This window comes from Toxorhynchites rutilus, chromosome 3 (assembly GCF_029784135.1).
Source record: "Toxorhynchites rutilus septentrionalis strain SRP chromosome 3, ASM2978413v1, whole genome shotgun sequence".
Classification (NCBI taxonomy): domain Eukaryota; kingdom Metazoa; phylum Arthropoda; class Insecta; order Diptera; family Culicidae; genus Toxorhynchites; species Toxorhynchites rutilus.
Genome location: NC_073746.1, coordinates 199,368,091 through 199,381,430, shown reverse-complemented (window position 1 = coordinate 199,381,430; position 13,340 = coordinate 199,368,091). Strand labels below are relative to the sequence as shown.

General features: G+C 40.5%; 1 protein-coding gene across 1 annotated transcript in view; it reads left to right on the top strand.

Annotated features, from left to right (window-relative positions):
• LOC129780181 (homeobox protein unc-4-like) overlaps positions 1-7,487 on the top strand; it is a 124,694-nt gene extending 117,207 nt beyond the window's left edge. The window contains exon 4 of the mRNA XM_055788186.1: positions 6,978-7,487. Coding sequence (XP_055644161.1) covers positions 6,978-7,317 — 340 coding nt within the window. The 3' untranslated portion in view covers positions 7,318-7,487. The remainder of the gene's footprint in view (positions 1-6,977) is intronic.
• The last annotated feature ends 5,853 nt before the right edge of the window (positions 7,488-13,340 follow it).

Sequence of the window (13,340 nt, the reverse complement as noted above, 5' to 3'; positions counted from 1 at the left end):
TCTTCTTGTAAAAGTAATCAAAGTGCATTTCCTAACATTGAGCTGTAATAAACTCTTAGTGCACCAATTATAAACTATGTCAACTTCATTTTTGAATGTTTGAGAGTCTTCTTCATTCTTTATTTCCATATACAGTTTCATATCATCTGCGTAGATAAGTGCCTTAACACTGTTAAGAAAAACGCAAACGTCATTAACAAATAAAATGAACAAAAGTGGCCCCAAATGAGAGCCTTGAGGAACTCCGGATGTAACAAATATTGGTTTTGAAATTTCCCCATTAAATCTTACCATTTGGGTGCGGTCAGTCAAATATGATTCTAGCCATTTCAATAGCTTGACTTCTATCCCTATTTTTTGAAGTTTAAGAAGGAGTAAGGGTATATCAACACGATCGAAAGCCTTACTAATGTCAGTGTATAGAGCTTCAACTTGATTACCATTATCCATTGCATTCAAAGTGAATGTGACAAATTCCAGCAAATTTGTTGTTGTTGATTTTCCTTTGAAAAAAAACCGTGTTGCTTATTCGTAATTCGTGTCTTTAGTTGTTGAAAAAGTTTTTGGTTTATTATGGCTTCAAAGAGTTTTGGAATGCAAGAAATAATTGCTACTCCACGATAATTTCTTACATCGGATCTATTACTGGATTTGAATATTGGTACAAGAAAAGAGTTTTTCCATATTTTTGGGAACCTTTCTGATTCCAATGACGTATTGAAAAGCCATAAAAGTGGATGAGTTAATTCAGATGCCAAATTTTTTATAAAAACCGGTGGAATTCCGTCAGGACCTGGACCTTTCGAGACATCGAGCTTATTTAATGCGTTAAAAATTTCAATGTAAGTTAGTTTTCTGACTCCAACATCACATGGAAATTCTGGAAGAAATGCAAAGAAGTCACGATCTCGGTCCTCCTCAGCTGTTACAATATAAACTTCTTGAAAAAATCTTGGAAAGAGGTTGCAAATTTTTTCTGGGTCATTCCCCACGGTATCGTTAAGGTTTATGCGTGATGGAAAACCATTGCTTTTTTATTTTGTTTTTATGTAATTAAAGAAATTTTTCGGGTTAGATTTTATATCCGACTCTGTTTTTAAGCTGTAATCTTCAAAAGCGCTTTTAACAGTTGAGTTGAGCTGTTCGCAAATGTTCAGATATTTTTGGAGATTAGCGTCAGATTTGTATTTCTTATAAAATTTATGTGCCTTCTGTTTTTTATTTTTTAGATTCTTTATGCTTTGATTAAACCAAATCGGATATTTTGTGTTCATATTTCTCCTTTTTCGTCTTCTTGTCATCTCCTGCTCTATAATTTCATTGATCATCGAGTAAAAAGTCGTCACTGCTACTTCAATGTTTTCCACACTTCTAAATAAATCCTGCCAGTTGATATAGTTAAGCTTACACCTAATTGATTGGTAATTTGCTTTAGTGTAATCAGAGACTTCCTCAAATTCATAATCAAATGGTTTTTGAGTGTTATCTATAAATATAGAATATTCGATAGCTGTGTGGAAAGCTTCATTTTTCCAAAGTGGAGTTAATGATTCCGTCACACAAAAATCTTCGGTCATATTTGTCAACAAGAAATCCAAGAAGCATTTCTGTCGATTCTGAACATTGTTTATTTGATTCAACCCAAGACCGGCTATTTTATCAAAAATAAATTGCAGAGTCTTATTATCACCAACAACTGGAAGCAAGATAAATTCATTTTCAGAATCAGTGATAAAGTCCGCATTTCGTTGATTGAAATCTCCGTATATATGGATTTTTGATTCTGGTGCAAAGGAAGATAAAATATTTTCAGCAACTTCAAAGAATTTCTCATAACAACTAAGTTGAGCACGATCAGGGGGGAAGTAAACAGATGCAAATATATGTATCTCTCCCGCAATAAGTGCTTTGACCCACACTTGCTCAAACTCGTCGAATTCTGTTGTTGGAATATGTTCTGAATTTATTAATGAATTAATAGCAATAAGGACGCCGCCTCCCGATTTTTTATGGGATTTGTGAATATTACGGTCATCTCTGAAGACATTAAAACGATTTCCGAATACTTCAATGTACCTCAACGCAGTATCGTTCCATTATCCATTGTTTTGAGAAATTTAGTCTTCGGTATTCCACCTGCATCAACTACACTTTTCAAAACAATTTGTTTATTTGTTTAGATATAACATTCATCTGTCAACGTCGTCTTAATGAATGAAAACTTGTAAAAAAGTCGAACAAAAACATGTAAACATAACTTTAAAAATAACATTAATCACATCGGGGTTCTCGATTCGGTTTTTGAGGCGTAGTGATGATTCTCCAAAGTCAAAAAACTGCTCTATGGACGAAAAGATTCTGATCATTTCCGTGATCGGTTCATGTTGAACGATGAGAAAGCGGCTGCAGCAAGAAATGAGGATCGTAGAATTCTGCTGGGAGCCCGAAGGTTCACCCTCTCGAGCATGTTAGGCGCATCGATTTCACCACAAAGAAGTTTGGCGACGAAGGTGGCTTGTTGAATACGCCTACGACGCTCAATAGCAGCTATGAAAATGGTGCCCCAAAAAATACCCCTTTTTTCAAATTTATCACTATTATTACACTTAGGTGCCTATATACAAGGTGAACGTAGGACTAACGTTGACTTAGCAATCAATACGTAAAAAGCATATAAATCTTAGACTTTCATCTTTCGAATAAAGTGATTATCATACCACTTCGTTCAGCCGGAAAAGAATTATTAACGTTCAAAGGAGGAATCGATTCCTTCTCGGAAATACCCATCACAAATAGTACCCACTCCCCCAGCCCCGACAATTGGAATCATCGTTGATCCGGAGCAGGACTATTAACTTGAGATGGAATAGATTCCTCCTCGGAATTACACAGACCTCCTTCCCAACAATTCCAGCTTCCCGATAGCGACGATCGATTGCAGCATTCGTAAACAAATAATTTTATAACGCTGCTTTTATAATTGTGATTTCTTCGATATGTAATATAATTCGATCATATCCACTACACCGTGTCATACCATATTAAATCCATAGTCAATCCGAGTACAAAAGTACTCGCTGCTTGCTTCTAATTTGCTATGCCAATTTTCCCTGGCTCCATGGTTTTGAAGTCTGTGTTAGGGAAGCATTCCGATTTCCAGAAACGCAAGCGAGTACAAAAGTACCCGCAGCTCGCATGTATTTTGCAATGCTGATTTCCCTCAGGCTCCGTGGTTTCGAAGTCTGTATTAGTATAGAAATGAAAGACGTAGTCCTATGTCAACAACATCAAAAGGGTATTGATGTAATGTTGGGTGTTTCAAGTTTTCGAAAATCAATGAGAGTTTATTGGTTTCATCTAGAAGCAACTACTCATGATGAATGTCTTTTTACTCAATTGAAAGATGAAATCTCGCGTAACTTTTGAAAAGGTCCAATGTAACATTTTCGCCAACTCGAGAAAAACGTAGACCCGAACATTATTTCGCGAATTGTCTTAAATGCAATCAATTTTTATCACTCCGTAAAACCAATCGTAACTATTGTTCCGTGATTTGAGATTAAGGTTGAAGCCTCGGAGCGAAAAATGTTACATTGGACGTTTTGACTGCCCGCGTTTGCACATTGGACATATTACGTTGTTTCATATAAAAATTTGAAACTAACTAATAAACAACAATCCACATATCAGCATTTCGTTCTAAAGACTGATTATTATTGTTATCACTCGTTGAATTGCACTGAAATCGATAACAACACCTGTAAGAAACAAATTCCAAAACGACCGAAGTACGACTGCGAGTTGTTTTGACTGCTTTGTTACTTAGGACGTTTCGGCCGTCTTAAAATTCGAATCTGTACATTGGATATTTTTTGTATCGACGACAAAAAGATGAAGAAGATAGATACGTGAACGATTGTTTTTGTAATACATTCAATGATTGAAAACTAATAGCGTGCATCCATTAACTCGATTTGTTTACATTTGTTACATAGGACCTTTTCAAAAGTTACGCGAGAAATATAATTCGGGGAAAAAACTGCTTTTGAAAATTGTTGGATTTTGGCGCCCCAAAGGGTCAGCGCTCCCGGCAAATGCCGGGTTTGCCACCCGCACACTACGCCGCTGCTCAAGAGTATTCAAATTCAATAAGCGACATCTAGCTGTATATGCCGGCAGGTTCCGCGGGTCACGCCAAGGCAAATTCCCAAGCGCTCTACGGATGAACCATTTTTGAATCGTTCAATCCTGACGATCCACACGTGTTGATAAGGGCTCCATACCGCAGATGTGGTTTCAAGAATTGGCCGAACAAGCGAGCAGAATAGAGATTTCAGGCAGTAGGGATCAGTGAAGTCCCTAGGGATTCTCGAAATAAAACCAAGCTGACGATTGGCCTTGCATATCAATGCAGATCGGTGTGCATCGAAAGTGAGCTTAGGATCGAGAGTTACACCCAAGTCGTTGACCTGACTGACTCTCTCCAAGATGAATTCATCGATCGTGTAGTTGAATATAGTTGGCTGTCTTTTTCGATGAAAACTCATGATGACACATTTATTTATGGTTAGTTTGTTCAGGCGACACCAACTCACGAACTGGTCAAGCAGGCTCTGTAACCGACGACAATCCTCGAGAGTTTTGATGGCTAGATAGCTTTTCAAGTCGTCTGCATATATCGATACACAGTCAGATGCTAGAATAGGCGACACATCGTTATAGAAGATCGCGAACAGCAGTGGTCCAAGATTGCTGCCTTGCTGAACACCCGAAGAAACAGCAAACGGAGATGTGTGTGATACAAGAGCGTTCCCTGTTGACACGGAGCGTTCTTCCAGACAGGTATGATCTCAGCCAGTTGATGAATCCGTCGGAAGCACCAAGACGGGATAGTTTTCTCAGTAGGATGCGATGGTCAATTCGATCGAAAGCGGTTTTTATGTCGGTGTAGATAGCATCAACTTGAGCGCGTTCCTCTAGACGGTTGATACAAAACGACGAGAACTCCAGAAGATTGGTGCTAACCGAGCGTCCTGGCATAAAGCCATGTTGTACTGGTGAGATATAACTCCTAACTTCGAAAGGAATATAAAAATTCATATTTTTATTGGAATATCAAGCATTTTGTTTTGTTTCTCATCATGAAGGCCATAGCCACAGGGCATTCATCTTGTGCTGTCAAGTAGTTATTATATTAAATAAATTAATTGAAAAAGCATAATTAGAAATTCTATATATCTGCAATATCTGCTGTTCCAGAAGCTCCTTGGATTCCTCCGCAGGGCTGTCTGGACACGAAGCACATATGATTTGTGGAGGGTAGGGTTAAGGCTGTGGTATGCACTACTAGCGAGTTGATAGTTGTGTATGATTTCAACAGTTCGTCGACGGCGTAATTTACGTTGGCAGGAATTTCTGTCGCGTCGTAGGACGCGAAGGAGTGGAGTGCTCCAAGCTGGAGACATTGGAGATTCGTCACGAGCCAGCTGCAAACGATTTCGCAAAAACGCGTCGCCATGTCATTAACGTCCTGACCAAGGGCACTCCAATTGTAGCTACTCAGAAACTCGTTAAATGCAGCAAAATTATTTTTGCGTAATCCAACGCTTGTTCGCCTTCGTTCCGATCCTCAACAGCCAACACTGCTCCTCCTGTAGCCGATAATGATAGTACTAACGGAGGATGGTGCAAATCCACCGCTACAGTGGCTTAACAGATTCGTTGATAGCAATATCGGGAGCACAAATAAACAGATCCAGTGTTCGAACACGAGAATAGCGAATGATGTTGCGATGCACCTCACTAGTCAAAAATACTTGTTCCCTTTTATGTTGAAGAATAGTAATAAATAATCAAAATCGCCAGTATCTTCGATAGTAGATACACCGTCTCTTTCAACAATGACAATAAATGTTTAAAAAGTCACTAACTGATCTTCGTTAAAAAGCTATTCACCTATTTTCTGTATTTCGATCGATTCGAAATATTACGAAGGACTTGACAAAATTTCATTCTGTATTCCGTTCGAGCTGTTTTTGCATTTCGTTTGATCTGTTTCTCTTCGTACATTAAATGGACAAAACGTTCGAAATAGGAAATGCAAAATTATAACTCGAACGAAATAACGGTTTCGAACGAAATGGAAATCCGTCAGAATACACAATAGGGCTGATTATGTTTGATACATGGGGCTTCAAATTATTCGCACAGCACACTGCAATCGAATTTGGCACAACACACTGCAATCGAATTTCGTACAGCACACTGCAATCGAATGTTTTGCTTCACAGCCCTGTTCAGTTTCTCAATAGTCCGATACTTGAATACTTCCCGAATGCGTGTATTCCTGTACTGCACTGCGAACATCACTGAGTTTGGTAACCACATCCTGCGTCTGGATATCCTGAATTCCCTTTAAAAGCCTTCATGTCGTTCTGACGCAGCTTCCGGTCCACTGTATCGCTTCGACGCTTTGATTGAACCGGGAAGCAGAAAAACGTTCTTTGAAACGTTAAACATCACGCTCCCGAATTCCGAGTGAAAAAGTGAGAAGCTTGCGACTGCCGTTGAGGCCAACATTTCGAACATTTGTTCTGTGACCATGATCAAGCAATACCTCTGAATTAGTTTCAATATGTTCCCCTTGGGCTTTGATTCTGGACGTTCAGACAATACACGAGTGCGACAAGACGAAACACTGGAAACTCTCGGTCAAAATTCATAATTTCGTCTTTCTGATATGTTTTGCAAAAATAGGTAAAAACAAAGCTTTAGATTTTATATTTTTTTCTATAATATTGGTACACTATTATAGAAAAAAGCCTTCAAAAATTTTTGACTTAGAATGGTTGTAATTATTATTATTATTAATGCTTATGATCATAGTGAAATATAAAAATTGAAATAATTTTACATGATTTCTTTCCTTAGAATTTGTCTTGTTGATAGATTAATTGTTTACCTTACTGTATTTGCAGAGCACGACGCCGAAAAAAGCTTGCTAAGGCGCTGGAACGTCAAGCTAGGAAATTACGGGCGAAAGGAATCGCCGTTGACTTAGAAGTATTAAAAGCGGAGTACCTTTCTCAGCACCGCAATAATTCCAGCTCAGAGAGCGAAGGCGGAGGAGACGATGATGACGACGCGGATTCCATCGATGTGGTCGGTGGAGCTGAATCCAATGAAACACCAGAAGACTGTTTGATGGAAATGCGTGACAGTATTGACGATGTTCTGGACGAAAGTACCGAGACACATAAAACTAGTATGAGGCCAAATCCATTTAGCATAGAATCATTGCTATATAGGAACACGTGAAAATAAAAAGATAACGCATTTAGTTTCCTAACAACTCATTCATTCAGATGCTATGTGAAAAGTGGAAAATTTTAGGTTATTAAGTGAAACATTTTTGTTATTCACCCTATCCTATGTGACATATAAAATAATCAATATTCGAAATGACATTTGAGATTGACGATTATTTGACAGAGAGAATTCTTCGTTTTAATTGTGATGACAGCCAGATATGCATATTGAAGACATCGTTTGATAAAACTAGAGAAATTTGTACTATTGGGAAAATCGTGTAAACACCCGACAAGCCAAAGATTTCGACATATTTTCAAAATCGTCCACTCCAAATCGTTACAAAACCTCTCGTAAACCCTATATGAACCATTTAATCTGCTTTATATCACTTCGGATATTATTTTAGAATGCATACAAATTTTTGACATAACTTTTTAGCTATTTAGTTAACTTTTCTGTTTCAGTATTTGATTCGTGTATCACTTATTTTTCAGCATCTTTGTGTTCTTTTAAAAATTACTAATAAATCGTCAAAAGCTTTCAGTGGTTGAGGGTGAGGGTGGAATCGGTGTATGGAAAAAATTTCATCATCGAATTTCAAATATACATTTTGTTTATTGGCCTAAAAAATTACCTGTTTCAGCTCAATCGGATATGATTTAGGGTCATTTGTCATTAGTCATTTGGCATCAAAAAAAAATCGATTTTCCAAATTTCATTTTCGATCTTCGAGGATCGCTTTGAGGTACCCCTAAATCATATCCGATTGAGCTGAAACTTTGCACAGGTCATTTTTTTGGCCAATAAACAAAATGTACATGGTCGGTTTCTCAAATTTGACATGACCATTTTTGCTGCCACCCTAAAGCACAAAAATCGGCAGAACAAATGTATAGGAAAAAGGGAATGCTTTCAGTTTTCATCAATTTAAACCGTTTAGGGATAAGGGAATTGTAATGTACGAGGATCGTTCAAAAAATAAGTTTCAGTGCCTCAGAAATCGCGGAAAATAAAGTTAGGACAAAAAACAAGGTGATTTTCGTAATCTACGTTTTATTTTCTATTTTTCTACATAACGTCCGCCGTAACAATCGAGGCATTTTTCATACCGTGGCACGAGTTTTTCTATTCCGAGCGCGGAGTGCGTAGCGTCCAACTTTTTGAAGTACGATGTAACTGCGTCACGAATTCCTTCAGTGTTATCGAATCGTTGACCGCCGAACGCCTATTTCATCACCGTACTATTGTGAGGTTTTGGACCGATTAAGAACCGCGTTTAAGAACAAAGAGCCAGGTTTATTGACGAAGGCGGAGTATTCCTTATCCGCGATAATGCGCGGCCCCATTCTGCTCGCGTAACTCAAGAGCAATTGAAAAAATTCAAATGTACTATTCCCGGTGATGAAACAGGCGTTCGGCGGTCAACGATTCGATAACACGTTGATTAGCTATAATCAAATAAATTTCAAAACGTTTCAATCAAACTCTTGGAATTGTGTGGCCTTGCGTTATCCTGATGAAACACAACACCTCTTTAGTTGGCCAATTCTGAACGTTTCTGTTCAATCGCTAGCTTCGAACGGTCCATTTGTTGATAGTAGAGATTTTGATTTAGTGTATTGCACTAAAATAAAAAGTAAAAAAAGAAATTTAAAAAAAATCAAAAACAAATTTAAACAAAAAATTGTTTTAGATCATAAATTTTGAAAAAAATATTTAGGTGGAAGTATTTTACTGTTACAGTATCGGTACCATGAACACTATTCACAATTTCAGCGGCCTGGCTTGCATTTTCCCATTATAAAAGAAAAAGTGTAAAATGTACCGAATTTTCTCTTTTTTTTTCCAAAATATATATTTTATTAAGGCACATGTGGCGTTAGCCTGACGGGGCCGGGAGTTCAATATTTTGACAATTTTTGTCTTACAACTATGTTAGTAATATGTAACCGATTACTCGCGGTTGCCTCGAGGTTAGTATTACAAGTGTTCTCATAATTGGTATGTTGCAGTCTTCGATGCTCTGTACGTGTGCCCGACACGGGATATGCTATTCCTATTGGGATGCAGCTGACCATTAATCAGCAACACCCCCCTAGTCTGTACCCCATATCTAGCGTGGTGCGTCTTTCTCGACTCGAGGAGTCGAGGATAGAATGGTCACTAGCCGGCGCAATTTTCTCTTTGTTGACCCCCTGTACCTCGTACCACCCTGTAACTCCCAACCGAATGGAACAAACAAAAAAACAGGAAGTGTGTTATATCTATGGTATAACCGCAAGGGTGACGTAAGACTATTGTTGATTTAGTGATCTTATGTTTGAAGTTGAATCTTAACCCATTCTGAATGAATGAATAAATGAATATTTGGGAGACGATGGCAATGTGGTAGGCAAACTAGAGGCGAATGAACTCTCTGAGTTTGAAACTTTCAGTGACTGAGCAATAATCGATTCAAAATTATATGATGGGGAAGAATAATCTTCAGAAGCTTTCCTGCTAATTTCACTCGATTGAAAAATCACAAAACCAAATGTATTTGGACGCAGCGTTATATGGTTAGAAAATATTACAATAAACTCTTTCGCTTGAATGTTTCTTTCAATTCCCAGGGGAACTGGCAGATTATTTTTCAGCAACGAAAACATCTTTCCAGATTCTCCTCGATACTCGAAGCCCACCAGTGGTTAATGCTAACTCGATAACCACTTCATTGCACTTGATTAAAAAATCACAAAACCAAATGTATTTGGTTGCAGTGTTATATGGATAGAAAACATTCAAATAAACTCTTTCGCATGAATGTATTTTTCAATTCCAAGGGTAACTGGTAGATTATTTTTCAGCAACGATGACATCTTTCCGGAATCTTCTCGATGCTGGATGGCAACCAAACGAAAATAGTTCCGCGTATATGTGTGTGTGGTAGCTGCTCCGATGTCTTAAGCGGAACCATTTGTTCCATTACTCTCCTCCTGGTGGATTACCTTCTGGCCTAAGGTGCACAAACAGGCTCTTGGTGACACCGTTCATCAGCGTTTTCATGATAAACGAAGTTAGCTTCATCACAACAGCGACAACATGTTCAATTATAACTGAGTGGTTTTCCGAGCAGCGCTCGCTTATATACCGATTTTTGATTTCAATAGCCTGTTTTGGAAGCAATTTTAAGACTATTGAAACAAGTTTTTGGTTGAAAAAGTAACACGTATATAACGTGTTGAGGGGGCAAATCACGCCACTGTTCACTTCATATCATCCTGCGCATTTCAGTAGCATCAGCACCGCTCCATGACAGTTCATCTGATAACCGTCGAAATACAGCTGTCATAACAATCCCATATGTTTTCCTCATACACATCTTTGCTAACCACAAAAAGGTAGAGTTCCATCCGAGTGTTATTAGAAATTAATATTGAAATCAATTTAAGTCATCCTGTAGTAAGCTTCGCTGTATACAAAACAAGGAGACCAAATGTAAGTCGAGATGAATTATTGTAAATCATATCTGAATTCATTATGTGAATATATTATATTATAGCTTTGAGCTCGCTCACCAACAATTCCCGCGTGCTGCAAAGAGTCGTCCGAAAAACCCCCAACAAACTCAAAGATTTGTTGCAACGTGTTGCAAGTAGCAAACCAGGATGCCGGAGACGGATCGTTTCGATTGCCAAATGTACGATCTCGCCAACAACGCCGATGACATGGTACAATGCGAAGGATGCGGCAAATGGTCGCACTTCGGATGTGCTGGTTTCGATGAAGGGCGAAAGGACGAACATTGGATGTGCCATAAATGCGTCGTCGAATCTGCTAACAGCGTCGTCGGTGTTGATTCGAATGTTTCGGTTGGCCTCGAACCTGCACACGGGCAAACTAACGCGAACGGATCCGACGAAGGAGCAAAGCCGATTGGGGAACTCGTCCAGCTTAACCTCAAACTGTTGGAAGAGCGGAAGGCATTCCTGCTAAGGGAAATTGAGCTGCAACAGACGATCCAGTTGGAACAACGTAAGCTACAGTTGGAGAAAGAGATGTGGAAAGCGCAGTACGACATCATCAATGCGAGGTGTGGAGCAACCAACAGGGATGTGATGGCTGGTAGTCTTGGAGATTGGTTACATCGCTTGGATCAGGTCGCCATCAGCCAGAATGAGCTAACTTCTGCGCCGGCGAAAACGGTGACGGTCTCAGCAACGTCTTCCAGAACCAGACCGCAGCATTCCGCTGCTGGAAATACAAAAATTATTCCACAAACAACACCATCGTCACCTGCGGTCACGTCATTGTTCGGAGGTACATCTGTTCTCCCTTCTTGGATAATCTCTCCTACGATGCCGATGCAATCAAACTCGCAACTAAGCCAACCGACAACGAGTGGGTATGCAAGTGGGCAAGGGAGCCTCTCCCACGATTTTCAACCTGGCAGAGGAGCAAACGGACCGGGGGCGTCGACGCCAGTCAGCACGATCAATTGGGTCAATCCAGTGACAGGCTTTACCAGTTCCACCCAGTGCCTGCTACCATACATCAGCTCAGTGGGACAGATTGGAAGTCATCCAATGCAACCGTGGCACGTGAGTCAGCCATATCAGATACCGAATAGTTTACACAATTTCGCACCAGTAGGTCAGGTAGCCTCTTCGCAATATGCTTACGGTAGCGTAGGAACACTGAATCCTGTAGCCAGTTCAATAAATGCATATCCCTCTTACATCCCCTATTCCTTTCCATCGATGCTTCCGCAACCTAATCCATACCTCCCGCAAATCCCTCTGGGTGGGCAAATGGGACCTCTTGGTGGACAAATGGGACCAGCTGCGATTATCGACGAGCTAGCCTCTACACCCCGTCAAATCGCAGCGCGACATGCTATGCTGAAGGATTTACCGTTGTTCAGTGGCAATTCCGAAGAGTGGCCCATGTTCTTCAGTGCTTTTAACACCTCCACGGAAGCATGCGGCTACAGTAACGTTGAAAACCTTGGTCGTCTCCAACAGTGCCTGAAGGGTGCCGCATTGGAGGCAGTTCGTAGTCGTTTATTATTACCTACATCAGTGCCACAAGTGATACATACGCTGCAGATGCTGTACGGGCGGCCAGAACAAATAATATACGCGCTGCTCCAGAAGATCCGCGATGTTCCAGCACCAAAAGCGGATAATTTGTGCACAGTCGCGGCTTTCGGCATGGCGGTACAGAACTTCAGCGAACATTTGGAGGCGGCGGGACAAGTGCAACATCTATCTAACCCGGTGCTGCTCCAAGAACTTGTGGATAAGCTGCCAGCAAATTTGAAGCTTGACTGGGTGGCGTTCAAACGACAATTCGCGGCGGTCGACCTCCGTGTATTCGGTCGGTACATGGCAAATCTGGTCTCGGCAGCAGCTGAAGTCACTCTTACGTTGGATCCAAGGGGAAGTAAGCAGAAGAGAGAGGAGAAGCTGAAAGGTTTTGTGAATGCCCATGCTGCTACATCAGACGCAACAGCTGACGAGGCCCCGAAGGTGGAATCACCAAAAGCAGCTTCGCCAATTAGCTGTTTGGTCTGCGGGAATCCAGACCATCGAGTGAAGGATTGTGACGTCTTCAAAAAGATGGACCGGGATGACCGCTGGAAAGTGGTGCATAATTATTATTTGTGTCGTATCTGCCTCGGGAAGCACGGAAGAAAACCCAGCCGGTCCTCATCGCGCTGTGAAGGTTGTCAAATGCGACACCATCCGCTTCTGCACGGCGATTCGGGCAGTTCGTCGACCAATCCATCTCATCCAATACCTCAAAGAGGCGGAGCAGGCCAGCGAAATGATGCAACGGAAGGTGTGAATGCTCACAACGTCCAGAGCTCGACACTGTTTCGCATGTTGCCGGTGCGACTCTTCAACAAAGGACGGTGTATTGAGACGCTAGCTTTCATCGACGAAGGATCGTCCATCACACTCCTGGAAAAGGGAATAGCCGACGTACCACAGGTTGAAGGCACAGAAAAGCGTCTTTGCCTAACCTGGACAAGCAACGTTAGCCGT